This window comes from Pleuronectes platessa, chromosome 9 (genome assembly GCF_947347685.1).
Source record: "Pleuronectes platessa chromosome 9, fPlePla1.1, whole genome shotgun sequence".
Lineage (NCBI taxonomy): Eukaryota > Metazoa > Chordata > Actinopteri > Pleuronectiformes > Pleuronectidae > Pleuronectes > Pleuronectes platessa.
The window spans coordinates 20,810,826-20,830,219 of NC_070634.1; the positions used below are offsets into that span (position 1 = coordinate 20,810,826).

Consider the following 19,394-nt stretch of genomic DNA (forward strand, 5'->3'; position numbering starts at 1 on the left):
GTCGTGCAATTTCTTGGAATTTGACTTTGGTTACAGGTTCACTGTGTGGAATTTAGTGACATCTAGTGGTGAAGTTGCACGTTGCAGCTGAACCTCCCCTTCCAAATATGAGAGAGAACCTGTGGTAGACTTCAGCTCTCATAAAAACTCAAAAGGTTTTTAGTTTGTCCAGTCTGGTCTACTGTAAAAAACATGGGAGCCTCCGTAGAGAGGACCCGTTCCTAATGTAAAAGTATTTTGATATAAAAGGCCCATTCAAGGGTAAATAAAACTACAATGCTTACAATTAGATGAAACACACTAGTGAAACATGGCTCAGATTATTCTATATTAAATTTTGTAAATCATTCCATTTAGCAGGTACATAGTATCTCATTCCTGCTCTGCCAATATTAATGCATAAATTAGGGATGTCTCAAGTTAAGTATTTACTGGATCTTTTGTTGTTTGTACTGGTTTTGAAATGAGAGAAGAGAGCTTAGGTAATTTAGAAGTTTAAGCAACAGAGCTCTATAGATGAATAACATGATATGACTGTCTCTTCTTGTTTGTAATTAATTCCATCAAACTGAGTGATGCAGAGAACGATGAAGTGGGCGAAATATGTTGTCCGTGATGGAGTGTAAATCTCTGTGATATATTGGGTTTAACTGCTGGATGTTAAAGAAATCTTGGGAATGCCTAAAGCGACCTACAAAACAACAATGCCTATAAAAAATTACACCTTGAAAATATGCATCTCTTTTTCCAAAACAATATTGACACATTTAATTTGTAATTTAACCCCAGTTCCTTATACAGCTTTTATTTTGGAACTCTTATCCGGATGCAGTTCAGAACCTTTCTAACTTGACTGTGGTGGTGTTTGTGCGGGTGCTGGACGCGGTGGATAGCAGTCAGATAGAAATCTATAAAGGTGAGATTTCCGTCTTTATTCATTTATTGCATTATTGCACAGAGATATAAAACACACATCTACATCTATACAGTCAACTGTATCCTGTATTTATTTCTTACTTGATACCGAAATATCAAATGAAGGATTTCAGATAGAAGAACCTCTAATATTCTGCCTGAGAGCAGCAGTTTTCATCGTGAAAACCGTGAAACCGTCCCAGATGTGTAAGGTGCATGGTGGATGGTGTTCTCAGTGTGGATGCATGTGCAGGCGGCTGCTGGTTTGGTGGATCTCCGGGTGGACTCGGGGCCTGTCCTGCAGGAAAAGGCGTTTCACACCGTCCGATGGTGGAAATTAAACCAGGAACAAGTAAATGCGTTTGGACCTGGAATAGCAGTAAACCATTCAAACCCTGTTATCCATTCATAAAGAAAAACAGAGGAGAGTAATCGTGTTTTGTTTTTTTATCATAAATTCGTTAAATAAACGTTTTCTAATAATGTTCATTCATGATTATAATAATGAAATAACCTCAGATCACCAATGAATACTGTAGCTTTACCATCAGTCTGAATATGAGGAGGATTATAGGAATATTGTTTCAGTGTGACATGTTATTTTGCACCATATGCACGATATGTGGTCTTCCTGTGGTGAAAATAATCTTGCTTTGTGCTCTCAACTGAATTGCCTTGAGTGTGTGTGTTGTCTTTACCGCAACAGCACAGAGAGAAACGACTGCAAATTGACCTCTTTGTGTTGGGAGTGGCCAAAATACATATTTATACAGCAGAGATAAGATGAGTGGAAACATATTCCACATATTAAACCTCCTGCTGAATTAAATGTTAGCTTCATTAGGTGTGTGTGTGTGTGTGTGTGTGTGTGTGTGTGTGTGTGTGTGTGTGTGTGTGTGTGTGTGTGTGTGTGTGTGTGTGTGTGTGTGTGTGTGTGTGTGTGTGTGTGTGTGTGTGTGTGTGTGTGTGTGCAATCACCAATATTTAAGCTATAGGTGGGAGGTGGAGGTTCTGGTGCTTCAGTTAAATTCCTTTGAACCTGCAAATATATCACCTCTATGAGCAGTGACTATATTTATTCTTTGAATAGCCAGAAGGGACAGTTTATAGATACACAGATATTACAAATTACCTCAAGAGACTCAAGGGAACTACAAAGAGACTCCAAATTACAACAATAAGATGCAAATTAACCACAAAATGAAAACCCCACTTTGCAACTGTGCACTAGGGATCCTGTTTGGGAAGATTTGAGGGCCCTTTGATAGATCTGTGCCCAGGAGCCAATTTCCCCATAATCTGTCCACGTCCGTGAAGATGTTTCATCGTATTCAAACAGTCTGAATGTGAGGAGCTCATAGTCTGCAGGGCACATCTGCTCTTCCTCTGCTGTCAGGAAAGTTACTGGCAGTCCGACCTGAGGGCAGGAGTGACGCAACTGCTGTTTCATAAAAAATAAAAAAAAACGTGGACGTCCACGCTACCAGCCAGGATCCAACCGAGGGTCGAAGCCTTTGGTTACATTACTGACTGTTTAACGAGAGATTTTCTCGGGGAATTCAAAGCACAACACATTCTCTGTCAGCATCTTTCGGGCAAAAACTGCATTCATAATCGAAGTAGGCTCTTGAAACGAAACACATACAGTTGGTATATAAACGTATCAAATAGAAGACAACTGATTTAAACTGATGTACGAAAAGACAAACGTCCCTGAATTCACCTGCAGACTCCAGCGCTAAACACATCTCTCTCATCCCGGCTGCTGCCCTCTCTGCTCTCTATTTGCTTTGGAGGAAAGAAAGATGAAGAGATGCTATTTTTAGCGTACCCCCCTCATCTGCATCTCCACGCTTCCAAGAAACGGAGACACGTGATTGGAGCAAAAAGGGGGGGGGGAATGCCGTCTCAGACATCCTGGAGGCAGCGTCACATCACTGCCGTGTTAGCGACCCCAATCTACATCTTCTCTGCTGTTTAGTCTTTTATTTTTTAGATTTTTGTTAATTCCTTTTACCAGGTTTCAGTGGTCCAATTTGAGTGTCTAGATTTATAAAAATAAAACTAGTCTATAATACTATAATACGATTTAGCATCAAAAACGGTGAATAGGCTACTACTTTATTTTTCCTAGAAAGAGATCAAGCCAGCAGGCAGAGAGGAAAGCTGCAAAGGCCAGCAGTTTGTCAGTGAGGTCAGAGGTCAACTGCCTGCTGACTTCACTCTGGAACAACAGCCATATCCCTCCAGGACTCAATTGATTTGTTTTTATCAGCCTCTTCGCTGGTGCAGACATGACATTTAAAACCATATGTAAAATATCTTTACATTCGAGCCTCATGGATTTATCGGTTGGCTGATAGTTAATATAATGATATATTGGTATCTGCATTTATGTTTGCCAATATTCATAGATTTTATTTAGCAGAACAAAAAAATTCAGAAAACGTGCATTCATGTTCATATTTTACATACAAATTATTTTCTTAATTTGAGTTCTTTATATTGGGCTTAATTTGTGTTTCTTTCTACTTATAGTTATGACAATTATGGTTAAACTGTTATAATAAAGGATCAATTGAATTTCTTGTCTAACCCAATTACATATTTTTTTTGTTGGGGCTTATATAGCGGTTTCACAAATGTTTACACCCATATATTGGTATTGGTATCACTTCCCAAAACTGAACCATCACTTGACTACACTGCAAAGATGTACAGCAGATGTAGAAACAAGTGTTTGATTGTGAAGATTTATCATTTTCATTTAAAGCTAAAGCTGAAATTCATTCTTGTAGCTTTCCCCCTGCAATGTGATCACTATCGCTTGGTAAGACTCATCAGTAAATGTAGGAAAAGCTGAAATGAGTCGAACAGACTTTCAAATTCGGACAAAAATGCTCCAAATGGATTTGAAGTGGAGCTTTACACCAGAGCGTTGGGCCTGGTTCAGACCCCTGGATCATCTTGTGGCAACAGGCTGATCATTTCAGGTGATCCAGCACTCAGGTCCAATGCAGTGTCCAGCATGAATTAAAACTTGAATATGCCCCTTTCTCTACGATGGGATCAGGTGTTGTTGTTGTTGTGCCTCAGCAGGTGTCTCAGGAACCGTCTCTGAGCTGGAAGGTGTTTGGGAGATCTGGGATCAGCTGGAGATTAGCTGCAAGTCTGCGGGAAGCCAGCCAACGCTGATTAAATGAGCCCGACTCGCAGATCGCAGCAGCACTTAGCTCGGGATCAATTCAGCCTCCTGGAGCTCGTCAATCTGCTTTAGGTGACAGGTTTAGAGGAGCTTGATGATGTCATTGTCCGGCACTGAAAGTCTCAACCCTTAGTCATGATTAAATCAGGATTTCAGAAATTCAGATTCGCCCTCTTGTTTCATGGTTTGAAAATCCAGACAGAGTGAAGCAGATATCCCTTCATGGAGATGTTGAGCTGCATGTTGCTGATTAAGATCAATATAGGTGAGCAGAATCCCCATGGTTTTCATACCATAGTGTGACATATTTGTAATAATGCAATTTTTCCTCGTCTGGTATTGAAGTCTCTCCATCAGAATCAACCCAGCATGAGAACAAAGGCACGAACGATCACTCGCGCTTACTGTGACCTTAGACGTTTGGACAACCGAGTCAAGTCCTATCATGGATTTCACAGTAAAACTCGAAGCCCCAAATATACCAGTCCTGATAAAAGGCACGCCCCTCCTCCTCCTCCTCTTCCTCCATCTCCCCTTCCCCCTCCATGACAGAGGAGATGAATGTTGCTCAGCAGCTTCTGGCAGTGCCCATTGTGCAGTTTGTCCCACCTGACACTCCGCCTCGTCTCACTGGCCTGACACTGCTCGTCAAACCATTTGCGAGTGTTTTAGTCTTTATTCGATGGTTCCCTCAATGCAGGAGAAGTACTGACTGTAAAGTGATTTGAGATATTTTTTCTGAATCCAGTTGGCAAATTTATAATACACTATTATGACTTATACTGCAATTGCATTTTAGAGATATATTTAGAGATATTTACCCCCACCAAGGAGATTTCATTTGCGTTTGTCTTTTAGTTGGCAGGATTACACAAAAACTACTGGACGGATTACTGTGAACAATGATGGTTCCTGGTTATCTCCCCCATACTCAGGCGTCCTGGGAGTGGGAAAACTGTAAATTGACTTTAGGTGTGAATGTGAGTGAATGATTGTATGTCCTTGCATGTTTACCCTGGTGACTTGTCAAAGCTGCACCCCTCCTCCCCCAATGTCACCTGGGATTGGCCCCAGCCCACCCCCCACAACCCTAGATAATAGATGGATGTACATCTTGACTTCATAATGATGATGATGAAGATGAGGCTGCATTGATCCCTGCGGAGGAGCACGATCATGAGTCTGCACATTCAGCAACTAAAAGGAAGGATGGACAAATGAAAGCGGCAGCAGCCGTAGCATCCTGCAACCTGCACGACACGTGCATAATGAGAATCTGTTAATTACCTTGAGATTAAGCGCAGGGTCCTCGGTTTGTAGGCTTCTGTATCAGATTAGTGTTTAGTGAAGGTTAAGCCAACTCTGTTCTCCTGCAGTAATCTCGCCGCGTACAGCCGACACTGAACACCCTCCTCTGAATGCCAACAAAGGCCTGTGGAAGTGTTTGACAAGATCCAGACTTCCAAACAGTGGCTGCTAATTTGTCATGTCCTCTAATCGCTGCTATAAATAACTGTTGCATGCTTTTTTTTCTCTGTAGGTGGTAAACTAACTATTTGGTGCAGAATCAGCTCAAGGAAATTAGAGTTATAAGTGGACAGGAGTTTTAAATTTGCACTGACGTAGAAGCAAATGTTATCAAAAGGTTTACATGAAGAATACAATCTAGACCCTGAGGCTTTGAGTGTTTCTAAGTCTAACACCAGGTCTGACTCACTGGAACACGGCTGACTCAGCCCAAAGGAAATCATCGATGGGCAGAAGTAGCTGCCGAGCTGAGTAGGCAATTTGGTGCAGCGGTAACACAAGTAGATACATTTTTAATAAAGCTGGCCAGAGTGGAAATCGAACACCAGACACTGACTGTGATCAAGTGTGAGCTCGCTTCCAGTGGCTTTCGCTGGAGTCAGAGCCAGAGAAACAGTCCAGGTTGCATTTTTAGATTTGTTGCGGTTCATGCTGCTAAATAAATAATTTATATAGGTTACACATTGATGGATATCATTAGTAATTTAATTTGTGTGATTGTTTCTTTTTAAGTTATTTTAAAATCTTTCCAAGACACTGATAATATATGTAGCATTTTGATCACATGTTGGATCAGATGTGAAATGAAATTATAAATAATAAGTTGAGACCATTGAGGCATCCTGCTGTGTGACTGTTTCTACGTGATTAGGGCTGCAGCTCAGCTCCCTGGGAGATGAATGAGTTTGGGCATTTTCAATTTGTACATAAAACCAGAGCAGAAATGCTGGAAATGGGGGAAAAGCATTGTTTCAGCAGGAGCCCGGTTAGAAAAGGTTTTATATGTTTCTATTTAATCATTGGAGGGTTTTGGGAGTAATGTTCCATAAACCAATCAAAATGCCAGCTCCTGTTACTTTTAAAGCCACGTACATTTGCACCTTGGTGGATTGGTAGTTCTAATGGTTTTGCCAGGTAGTAAGGAACACACATCCCAGCAGATGAAACAGCTGTGCAGTGTACTGCCACGATCGATCAAATAATCCACCGCTTTCATTTATCAATACTGCTTCTCAGTGTGTGTAACGGAGTGATTGCACATTGTGTACTTGTGTACGCAGACGCCACTGACTTCAGACCAGGTTGTTGTTGGTCCAATGAGCCATCGCTCGACACTGATTCAAGATAGCAATGTGCTAAAAATGCACATGACCTCTACTCACTTTAAGAACAACAAGCCAAGGGGCGCTCACACAGGGGCAAGTGTCTCTGCTGTTCAGACAACATGGATGCTGAATTGGAAAAGGACAACTGTGCCGACTTAAAATGCTGATCCTCTGCGGAGTTGGTTTACATCTGTGCATCATTGTCTTCATATTCGGTGTTCATTTAAAAAATAAATAGCATTAAATATCCATAGTCTACATGTAAAGAACTTTTTCAAACACGATATATAAAAAGTAAAATGATCATTGAATCCAATCTAACATTTAATTTTACATCCATCTTTGACATTATATATTTCTTCTTTAGGAACTTAGCTTTTTAATGGTGTAAAGTCTTCTCTGTAAATCGTGTCGTCTCAGAACACAGGAGCTCCGGGCTGCAGATTATTCTTGACGTCACAGGCGGAGCTGAAGTTATCAGTCAACTAAATGGAGATTGACAACCATGCGGCTGCAGCAAATTCTGCTGTTCTAAGATCAACAAGCTGAAAATACATATCCTAGTTGCACAAATTAGACCACAAACTATAAAAACAAAAATCTCAGTAATTTCTGGCTCCTTGATTTTTTTTCTCTCCCTGGTTTTCTTTATAAACAGTTTTTTTGCTGTTATGTAAACTGTCACACGTGTTGTGGAAGCTTTGAGTCTTCTCAGCATCGTTCCGTAGCAAAGCATGAATGTTTTGAGGAAGGGTCGGAGCTTCTTTATTATTTAGCGAGCATCTCTCCGTTTCCCTCATGTAAACCGATAGGCCGGAGCTGTGAGGAGGACGGTGCGCTTGTTTTGTTTGTGCTTTATTCCCCGAGAGTTCTAGTGTTCCACCGCTGCCGAGTGGAGATAATAGTCTAAATATAGAGCAGGGTGTATGGAGTCAAAGTCGAGTGGGCTCAAGTCATCGCTCTTAAGAGTCAACAAGGTCTCCTGAGTCATATTAGGCCTCGTATCCCTGAATTCTCAGTGATGGCTTGTACGGCTTCAGAACAGCAAGCGGTGGGAGTTCGAGTCAAGCAGCTTATGGTTTGTCTCAAATTAAATGAACCCAACTTATTTTAGAATTAGGTTGAATCAAACGATTAACAATGTGGCTGTTGGATGATCAGAGTGATTGTCAGAAATTGGGGTCTGATTCCCCACAGTTCTGAAGAAGGGTCTGTGCCTGAAATGTTGCCTGGGACGTTATTGACTAGTTTGTGGGAACCTCAAGACATTTCTGGTCTTTTGGTTTTCGTTGCACAAATTTGGAAGTGTACGCTTTTTCACAATTTTACATGTCCCTTACAAACTGTAGCAGGCTGGTGTTACTATTATTATATTATATTAATATTTGAAACTAACAGACTGTAGCTCAGATGCTCTTTTCGTCTAAACAGAAACCATATTGTCCTTTTCAGATCTTTCTGCAGTTGTTGTTTCTGTTCATAAAGGTGCACAAAGTACAGCTTCCTTTCTCTTGTTATCGACATGGATGAGGATGCAGTTATTTTGTTTGCATAAATTTATATTTGAATTATCAATGCACGAAACTGACTGGGCGTTTAGTGTTTACATTCAGTGCGACAGGTCAATTATCCAACGAAAGTCGTACATTTTGTCGTAGTGCGAGTGAACACATTGTACAAGGTCAATAAAACTGAAGTCTCTCGAGCACAGAGAGACACTTCAGTCTATTTTTCACACAGAGACATTTAAAGGGGAAAAGATAATTTTTCAATACGCCACATACACCTTATTCCTCCTATGTTTCAAGCTACCTGGCCTACACACGAGGATGCTGATCATTTTCTGGGCCTTTATCTCACTGCCCTGGTGAAGGCGTGTCATCAGGAGAGCAGGCTGGCGCAGAGTGTTTAATTCGTGATGGACTTGCACTGGAGCACACACCGGCCTGGCTTCCATGCTGTGTGTGTCGGAAGCCCTGCTAACATGAACTCAAAATCCTTTACGGACAACATTTCTGTTTGAGTCTGAGAGTGAACACAGATCGTTAATCCCCTGTTAATCCACGTTTATGGTATTGAAACAAACTGCAGAGAATAACAGATACTTGTCCTGGTTATAACCTGGATTAAACCACCTGCCACAGTGGTTCATGAGTGTGTAGGTTACCAGAGTCACATTCTTACTTCTCAGTGGTGTCAGTGTGGGTGTAGATGTCAGGATACGTCTTTCTCTCCATTCTTCTCTGAGCTTGTAACTTTAGCTGTTAGCTTGGGATTCACATACCGACCACTTTAACTAGGTGTTTGCAGAAGAAGAGCTCGAGTACCTGCAGCTCTACCTCGTCACTCCGGACATGACTGACTGGTTTGCCTCCACTGAACCGTAACACCAGTTAGACTATTGTCGATCAGAAACAGTGGGATAAGAAACATCTGAGATGATTGCACTGGGAGAGCAGAACAGAGCTGGACGCAGTCACCCTGTTAAGACGCTAACTGATGTTATCTTCACACAGATATTTACTTTCAGAACACGTCCAGCTGGTGAATATTTAACTCCTTCAATTCATCAAACTGGCTTCAGCTTGGCGCTTGTCCTGCAGCTGCTTGCTCTCCTCTTCACATTATTCCCATCCCCAGCTGATTGTGACAGATTGAGCCATTTGCCTCCAACGTGTCACCAAACTCAGATGGGTTTTCAGCTTTTCCCCCCGACATCGCAATATGTCGCATTGATTAATTACCATGAAGCAAATGTGCAATGCTTAAGCCTGACTCGTCATTTGTCATCCTTTTGTGTAACAGATGTTGATAGAATCTCATCTTATTTTTCTTCTTGAATGACCTTTTCTGTGTGGGACAGGGTTTCATTTGACTAATGCGTGTGTTGTTTGCTCATTGACTCAGAGTGCAGCAACCAGTCCACGAAACCCTGTCTCCTGGAAACGATGTTTATATACAAATAATTTGTGAGAAACATAAATGCAGATTGCATGTTCTATTCATGTAATGAGGAAATGTTAGTGTTCATATGTGGACAGGTCACAAATAAGTGTTCACGGAAAGAAGCTAGTTTTCTGTCTATATACAGTATTATTTATTAGTTTTTATGTGAAGACACTCACAGCACTTCCCATGTGTAGCCTACATGTGTCCCTACGTCCTCACTGTCCTTGGGTCCTGCAAACTATGGCCTCAGTTTGTGGCTCCATTTACGATCAATAACAACATCCATGCCACTTTACATGCCCGATTTATTGATTATGTGCTCATTTCATAATTCTGATTGTAAGATGTTGTGAAAAACATCTGCTGTGGTTTCCTATCGACCAATGAGATGCAGTCAAATAGCTTTTTATTTGACCAACAGTTCAGAGTCCAGAGATGTTCAGTTTACTACCCTATGGTGAAAGGGGAAAGCATCAAATTAACTAAAACAATTAGTCAATCATCAATCAGATGAAATTAACATGAAACCTTGTTCTAAAGATTATTTTGAGTAATTTTTAATCTTCCTCCGTAGATGGCCTCGGCAACAGCAACCTACGGGCAGAAGGAGTCTTCGGACCAAAACTTCGACTACATGTTCAAGATCCTCATCATCGGAAACAGCAGCGTGGGCAAAACCTCCTTCTTGTTCCGCTACGCCGATGATTCCTTCACACCAGCCTTTGTCAGCACCGTGGGCATCGACTTCAAGGTGAAGACCATCTACAGGAACGACAAGAGGATCAAATTACAGATCTGGGTAAGACGTCGTTTTTTTGGTATTTAATTAAATATCCATCCATCCAGTCACAGGGCTGAGGTGTAGAGACAAACAACCGATACCACTCACAGGGACAACATGAGAACCCTGTGCAGAAGGTCCTGGTCGGCTCGACAGTGCTGCAGCTGAGCCGTGAACTAAAAACCTTTTTAATTAACTTTTACTCATTTTTACGATTAAATCAGATTCACCGCCGATTTCACTACAGTTAACTTGCATTAACTTAAATCAACACATAATATCACCATAATATCACCTCAACTGCTTACAGTGTCTGTTGGCAGTAAGACACAAAATAATGTCAATAAACTTCATATTACTTCTACAGTATTGTTTTACAGAGCAATAGTAGAAGCAAATTGTCCCATTGGTTTTCTTCACTGTTGTTTGCAAGCTGCTTGTTAGACAAACATTCTTGTGTTTCTATTCTGCAGCTGGTCGTATGTTCGGCAGCCGCGTTAACGCATAATTTCGTTTATGCATTTGATTTTTTTTTTTTTTTCCTCAGCTTCTGCCATTTTCCAAGTGTATTTGTCTTTTTTTCCCCCTCTGCGTGTTTCTCAGATAACAGAGAGCACAAACATGGTTGTTGTTGTATAAACAAACCAACGCTGTGTGGTCAGACGACTTTATCCCAGGGGAGTGTCAACTTAAAAAAAAACATGATTTCAGGGTTAGCTCCACACCTCTGAGTAAAGATATTCTTGTGTTTCTATCTAAGGCACTTTAAGTTACATTTCTTGTATGAAAGGTTCTAACCAGGTGAATTATCATCTTTACTTGAATCTAAAAAAAAAACACGTTATTTTTAGATTGAGAAATATGGATAGCACATAATCAAATATCCAGGTCACCACTGGCCTGTCCTCAGATCACAGTGAACAAACTGCTTTTCCAGCTGACAGAGTAGAATATGAGAAATGACAGGAGCCCGATGCACAACATGGTGACAGTCACTTGCCCTCAGGAGGAGTAAACACCAGGCTTTGGCTCCTGAGCGCTTCACAGTAAACCCAATCATAGAGCAAAGAGGAGAGACGAGTGCGCTGAGGCTCCCCTCAGTGAGGTGAGCCCCGAGTTTCACTGTCAGGTTGTGGTCCGTGACATCACTTCCACCTTCACCACATGTTCCGCAGCAGGCCGGGCTGCGCTGGCGAGCTGGGAACTGCGTGTGTGTGTGCTCAGCTGCCTCTGTTGTCAGCCCTCGTCAGGTCTTGCCTCTGGTACAGAAGGCACAATCAGCCAATCAGAACATGAGAAACCAAACGGCTGGGCGCTGCACTCCCCCTCCCCCATTACTACACATCTCCCAGAGTAGAGTTCTCCCCCCCCTCCCTGTACACACTCACACACACATACACACAGTCCCAACACACACATTCATACAAAAACACACATAAATTCCCCATCCCCCACCTCGCAACATCTCAGCTGAGACTCCATGGGAGTAAAAAATTAAAATGGTTTGAGTCGTGGGCTCAGAAATCCACATACACTGTGTATTTATCGTACAATGTAGATTTATGTGGTGTACACTTGACACTGTGGTGTTTGTGTGTGTATGTAATAAGTGTATTTAATTTGTCCAATACTAAATCCCACTCCGTACGATATATCTACTGATTTCCAAGGAAATAATGAATGGATCTTAATGTACAAGATCAGGCCTATTTATTGGATTAATATCTATTCAATTTGTTGTGGCTTGATTTAATTTAAAGGGACTTTTGGGCCTTGGTTGAGGTTAAAAAGTCCATCAAATTCCACCAAAATGGCCCAAAATAACTACTACTACTTTAAATTCCTGCTTGCTGGGAGATAAACATTTAAACATCCGCCAAGATTTTGATCTCAACTGTATTTAGAGCTCTTATGTGTTTATTATGTCATGCCACTCAGTGCTACTTACAGTCAAGAAGAACATTACAACCAACAGAATGGACAGTGAAGGTCGGAGCTACAACACGCTTAAAATACATGCCACACACTACGTGACCTGAAGGATGAGAGCGACCGTGTGTGTTTGAGTCAATAGAAGCATTGATTGGTCCAAGAATAGATTCTTAAAAAACTCAATGTGTTTGCGTGCGTGTCGGTCTCTTTCCCTCTTGCTGATCTCCAGCCTGACAGCAGAGGAGTGATGCTGTTTAACCTGAGGCTGCTCGGCTCGGAGGGAGATGCAGGGTGTTGGGTATCAGAAGCACTGAGCTTTAATTCCCTGAGCGTTCATTAGGGTTTAGCGCTGAAATTCAAGCTCACCCGAGCCTGTAGCCAAGGAGAGAGAAAGAGAGAGAGAGAAAGATGGAGGGGGGAGGAAGAGGCTCTTTTGGCTAAGCTCACCACAGAGATAAAGAAAAGAGCAGGGGCGGATGAGGTGTCACCCACCTATTTTACAACCCGTTTTATACGGTGGCTTTACTGGAACACGTGGGCACGATGTGTCAGTCTGACATGTTGATTATAATGTCTGATCCTCAGAGTGTGTGTTTGTCTATGACTCATCGACAGGCTCAACATTTCTGAGATGATGGCTGGACACTCAGTTGTTCTAACTCCTGTCTCTTGGGACATTTGTAGATTTTAAATATCTAGAAAAGGCACTTAATTAAGATAATTAAGAAGAACAAAGTAATGCAACGCAAACTTTGTGGTCTGATAATAACATCTCACATCATATCCTTTAAACTGTCCACTTCCTGTATCATTTCAAAACTCTGTAAATAATCATTAATGCAGGGTAGTCGTTTTAAGAATTAATGGTGCGCTGTAAACCCTCCAAAAATGTGATAAAAAGAATAAAATGAAGTCATCCAATAAGTTTTGGTTTGGCATCAGTTTTTCTACCCTGCAGATGCAGTGTTTTATCATCTTACAAACCGAAAAATCCATTAACATAAAACAAGAAATCACTGGTTTGCCATTTGTCTCAGTAGCTGGTATATCTGAAACCTCAGAAAAATACACATATTTTTTTTAGAATTTTTTTTATAGTTTTATTTGACACAAGCTGTATTTTGATTTTACAGTGTTTTCTAAAACACATTTGCTCATCCAGCAATTTTCTATCACTTTCTACTCTGCATTGGTCCACAGCTCTTCAGCAGCAGTGCAGGCTTTATTGTTTTCATCATCTTATAGTGCTGTTAAATCAAATTTTTGTAGAGAAGCAATTGTTATCTTAACTTTAACTGTCACTCTGGTTCTGTGTTTGTAATTGATACATCTGAACCTCTTCACCTCTTTTTGAGACTATCAACATCTAACCGTTCATCCTGAGACATGACATCAGAGTTTATAAAACTGTCCCCTCAATCTGCTGCTTGTGTCTTTTCCAGGACACGGCGGGTCAGGAGCGTTACCGCACCATCACCACGGCTTACTACCGAGGAGCCATGGGCTTCATCCTCATGTACGACATCACCAACGAGGAGTCCTTCAACGCCGTCCAGGACTGGTGCGTAGCTGGCTTGGTGGGGGTTTGGTCACATGACAAATGATAACATGAAGATTTACCTGTGTGTGTGTGTGTGTGTGTGTGCACATGCATGCATATCAAGTTATTTCTAGATAATCAGCACCATGCTTGAAATAGATGATACTGCCGATTGATGAACAGTGAAGATGATCCGGTTCAGGTTTCAGAACACATTGTTTTAATGGTACGCTGCGTCCGAGTGCTCTGTGTCAGTCGGAGAACCGGATGCTGCAGGGATCACTATCTTTTATCCTTTCTGGCTCCTGCGGGGACTTTGGCTCAAGTCGACCGTTTTTCTGTATCTTAGAAAAAGGAAAGGATCATCATGGTGTCGTTCCTCCGTCTCAAAGTGAACCCCCAAAGGGTTGCAAGATAAATTCTGTGGGGTTATGATATGATGAGTAGGAGAGAATGTTCTTATGTGTAAATCTCTTTTCATTTTTCTCTAATCTTTCCTATTGTACAAGAACTTGTTTGGGATTTTAAAGAGTGATTTGAAGTAGCTGCAGTGAGATGACACAGCCTCTGAGTTTCCTCTCTGTTTCCCAGGTCCACTCAGATTAAGACGTACTCGTGGGACAACGCCCAGGTGTTGCTGGTAGGAAACAAGTGTGACATGGAGGACGAGCGAGTGGTGGGCGGAGATAGAGGCCGGCAGCTGTCGGAACACCTCGGTGAGTTTATAGTGCACACACACACACACACACAGACACACACTATGCAAACACATGACTCACAGTTGTGTACACTGGTCAGAGTTTACTGAAGGACTCAAAACTTAACAGGAATTGAACATCTAACGTATGTCACGTTCTTTGAATGACAATGTGTGGTGCTAACAAGGAGATATGTACATTGATGTCCGAATCTTGATTTCTTGAATCGTGTTTTTCTCCAAAAATATTAAGCTGATCATTATGATGTATTCATACCATGTCAGAATGAAAAGTTTAAGAAAGTCTCAGAGTATTTTGACTTTCACACTCATGCCCATTTCAAGCCTTGAACTCGTATAGAATAAAGGGAAATAAGTTTCTGTGAGTTAAATCTCAAAATAAAGCAGACAGGAATCTGATCATTAGATTCAGGTGAATCCATCCAAGACCTTTTAAACCTATCTGACCCTCCTCCCCTCCTTCCCCTCCAGGTTTTGAGTTCTTCGAGGCCAGTGCCAAGGACAACATCAACGTGAAGCAGACCTTCGAGCGCCTGGTCGACATCATCTGTGAAAAGATGTCTGAGAGCCTGGACGCCGGAGATCCCGCTGTCACAGGGGCCAAACAGGGGCCCCAGCTGACAGAGCAGCCCGCTCCACCTCACCAGGACTGTGCATGTTAAAGCTGACTGCTCCCTCCTCCCTCCTCCTCCTCTTCCTTCTTCTACTTCTCCCTCAACTGGATACCAGGCCCCGGGTCTATTCTCCATCACCCTTTTCACTTACTTTCCTGCTTCTCTCTGTATATCATTAAGGGTCGTTGGCTCTTGGTCACAAGAATCAGGTTGAAAAGTGTCTGAAACGCTCTGAGGTTCTCGTGGACCAGGTGTGTTAGCTTCTGGTTCCTCCGCATACAGGAGCTAAAATGTGTGGGGCTGACTTTGGATCAGTGCTGAACCAGCCTGATGCCAAAGCAGGTTCAGTTAAACCAGAGTGTTTCAGACCCTTTGCAACCTGTGTTCTTTCAGTTTCCAGACCTGTTGTCCGTTGTCCCCCTGCTCCTCAGTGTGGTTTAAAGGATTTGACGGCGTCCGTCCTCAGAGTGCCATTTCAATCCTTCCCATGTTTACAGTACTCCGTTTCATGTCAGTCAAATGTTTTGAGAAGATGTCAGCCTTGGGGACCAACGAGGTCACAGTTGAGTTACCTATATGTTAGAGGGATGATTCAGCTGAAAGCTGCTCCATACCGACGTGTTATATTTCTTATATGATTCTGGATGCATATGGAATCATATATACATGGATCTGTGTTACTTTTTTCCTCAGCTTGCATCTCAACATGGATGCTGCGGGTATTAGGAAGAGTAGTGTTTAGCTCCGTCTGGCCTTTTATTTTTTTTTACTTTTCTTCAGCAAACTTTTTTTGTATTCTGATGCCCCGGTTTATTATTTTAAAATATGAACAAGATATAGCTAGGTAAAAATAGTGAAACATGAAGACGCATTTTATTTAATTATATTTATTTCAAATGTACATATTAATGTTGTGCAATATATATATATAAATATATAATATCTACAGGTATGCATTTCTGAAAATGAATTTGAGAAGGAATGAACTTCAATGAGGATAGTATCAAATATAAAAAAGGTATATGTTGTAGGGTTTGTTTGAAAGATGTGTGTGGATTGCGTCTTTTCCCTGTGGGTTTGATCTCCTGCTGCTCTCCAGGGAGGTTGCTAAGTCAGAAATTCAAACTTCCTTCTGAGCAAAATGTGGTGGAGCGGCGCTTTGAGTGTGAATTACAAGTCACACGACATGTTTGTCATCCTCCAAATCCACTTCAGTGGGATTTCCAGCCCTGCTGCTGAGGAAGTGTAACATCTTAGCAAGGCTCTAATATTAGAGGAGTGAGCCATGTGGAGAAATGTTTTGTTGCATCATTAATGTATTTATGGGCCAGACTTGGTGAAGGTGACATCAGGAGTCGTGAGTCTCCTAAAACAGGCAAAGGCAAGTGTTGTTGCAAATGTTTTGATTTTACTGTTCCTGATGTCACAGATAATATAAAGATTTAAGGGCCTCGTCCTTCACTGGGACACAGCTCACTTGTGCTTGCTAACAATGCTACATGCTGCTACATATGTGAAAGAAAATATCCTGGATCTGATCCGGAGCGGCACCAAAAGTAAATGGGTTCTTCCCTCACCCATATTGCATCCTTCCTTCAATATCCGTGGAAACCTGTTCTGTAATTTTGTGTAATGCTGCAAAATAAATAAATCAAACAAACACCAATGAAAATATAACCTTCTTGGTGGAAGTAATTATTCACACAAGGGGGACGATTATCAGACATTTTAATGTTGTCTAAATTGTACTGAAATGGGTTTGGAGGATATAAACAATGTTGTTTTATTGGGTAATATTTATGGTATTTGGCCTTTTATGTAACAGTTTGATCCCAGGGAGTGAAAGAAAACACCCAGAGAGAATAAGCTGGTACATGATAAACAATGTAACCAGAGCTGAGTTGGCTGTTCCACAAATATTAGCCCATTCAGCCACTGGGATGTGCAGGCTTGGTTTCAACATCACTAAATGAACCAGAACCAGATCAAAATCGCTTTTATGAACAACTGCAGTTAACTTGTCTTGCTGATACTGAGACCTCAAGACCACGGAGAGCAAAGATGAAACTGACGGCACAGGAGAGGATGGTTAGATTCAAGACAGGGAAAATAATCTCAATGTAGCATAAATTACAAACACCTGTCTAGATCCAGAATAACAGGCGGGATTTCACATACACGGCACCTGTTTGGATTTTGAATCTTATTTTGCACTGAATGGATTCAGGACTGTTGTACGTGTGCAGTTCAGGTGTCGCGAATGTTCACTTACATGTTCTTGAGGGCAATTGAGAGACATCATATCATCTCTGGACATTAGAGAAATCTGTCAAACTAAATGATTGTGAGACGTCTCCAGGATCAGTATTACAGAGCAGCTACATTAGATACTGGCGTCCTCTTGTGTGGACCTGCATTTACTCGTCTGTTTGTGTGTAATGTTATCTCCACGCGAGTCATCACAGGAGCAAAATGTGCATACTTGTTTTAATACAGTTTCCAGCAGTTCAAACTGGATTCCAAGGGTATTCCTGCGTTTCCCTTTCACCAAAGACCACTGTCGAAGCAGCTCACCGTTGTTGCAGTAGAATACCAGAATGAGAGGCGGGATCCGGGTTTAAACGTTCAGTTGGTAATAAAACAACAAAAGTGCTGTTTGATGGAAATACAAGAACTCTGGTCTTTGAGAAGATCATTTTCTGTTGTTGTTACCCACGGCTGGCTAGTGTGCAGTGCAATTTTGAATTTGAATTTGAATTTTTTTCATTAACAACGTTGATATTCGAGGCATTACTACCAATGGATTGATGCTCTGGAAGTCATAATTATGGTCAAGCTTAAATCTGAATCAGAAAAGTCTAACTAATGTGAGGTGCAATTGTCAAGTGTAGCATAAAATAAACCTGGAACCACAGAAGGATATTAAAGTGTGAGAAATGAGGCCCCAGACAAAGTGGTGATTCTATAGTCGAATGTGATTATTTGGAAATTTACAAACCTGGGAAATTATATTTCAGATTTAAATTTTTTTTCCCTGCTTATATTTTTCTTCTTACTGGTTGTGACTGTTTCTTTCCCGGTAAAATCCAAACTTTTAAAATCTCATCCTATCTAATATGTCTTCCTCTCTATATACACCCGATCTGTAAATATTGTACCTTTGAGTCTGTGTGTGTGGATTGTGTTGTATCAACTCAGGCTGGCAACATCTACAAAAAAAAAGGAGAGTTAAAAAAAAGCCAGTAAAAAACCTTGAAGCCCCCAAAAGAGCCATGTTGTACTGTATATGCATTCATTTCTATAGGCCTGCTTGTGAATGAATGTGTCACTCAGTTACGAAGCAATACACACACTCTACAGTGTCTGCACTAAAAGAAATGCCACCCAGCTTGGTAGAGGCTGCCGACGTTAGATCTTCTACTAGCACGCAGAAACATAGAACTTTATTTGGTCTGGTATCACTGCCTCTTCAAGTCCTCCTCGGTTCGGGCTGTTAAGATGAGAGAATCTGCTGTGGATGTTTTTATCTGTACTTTGTGGTAAAACAATAAAAAAAAAAGTTGCTAACAATCAGTGGACTCTGGATTTTCAACATTTTGTTCATATGGAAATAAGAACCCTACTGTTACAGTTATTTCTAACATCTTGAAGTGACCTTAAACACAAACGTTTGTCGAATTATGATTCATCAGGGTCATCAAGGTATAGCAGCCAAACATCATATTTTTTAGGGAAATGTTTAGATGCTTTTCGTCCAAACCATCACAAGATGTTTCACTCTAGAGTATGTGAAAAATGAAAGAAAATCTCAAATATGTTAAATATACACATGTAAGTTAAAATAAATGTGATTAAGAGTCAAATTAAACGAGCTACTATAATCAGCAGGTGTCAGGAGGATGATGGGAATGATCACGAGACTAAAATGTACAACATTTTCACTTTTGAAATCGTACTTTGATCTGTGACTGAGGCCTTCTTCCTGCAGTATTGTTCTTTATTACATCATGGATCACTATTCCCTTGTCTTTTTAGTCTTATAGAATACAATAAGTGAAGACTTATACTCTTAAAAGAATTACTTAGGTGGAAAACTATATAGTATCA

At 41.1% G+C, this 19,394-nt stretch overlaps 1 protein-coding gene across 1 annotated transcript; it reads left to right on the forward strand.

Moving 5' to 3' along the window:
- The first annotated feature begins 829 nt into the window (after positions 1–829).
- Positions 830–18,860, forward strand: LOC128448459 (ras-related protein Rab-3A). Its single transcript, XM_053431123.1, has 5 exons — positions 830–916; positions 10,277–10,501; positions 13,858–13,976; positions 14,547–14,671; positions 15,145–18,860. The coding sequence occupies exons 2-5, from the start codon at positions 10,277–10,279 to the stop codon at positions 15,333–15,335; spliced, it is 660 nt and encodes a 219-aa protein (XP_053287098.1). The 5' UTR covers positions 830–916; the 3' UTR covers positions 15,336–18,860.
- Positions 18,861–19,394: the final 534 nt, after the last annotated feature.

What these genes read in the sequence shown, in the direction of transcription:
- LOC128448459 (XM_053431123.1), top strand. Translation starts at nt 10,277, where the DNA reads ATGGCCTCGGCAACAGCAACCTACGGGCAGAAGGAGTCTTCGGACCAA. An exon ending in GGATCAAATTACAGATCTGG is followed by an intron (nt 10,502 to 13,857) that starts GTAAGACGTCGT and finishes TGTCTTTTCCAG; the next exon opens with GACACGGCGGGTCAGGAGCG. An exon ending in GCAGCTGTCGGAACACCTCG is followed by an intron (nt 14,672 to 15,144) that starts GTGAGTTTATAG and finishes CTTCCCCTCCAG; the next exon opens with GTTTTGAGTTCTTCGAGGCC.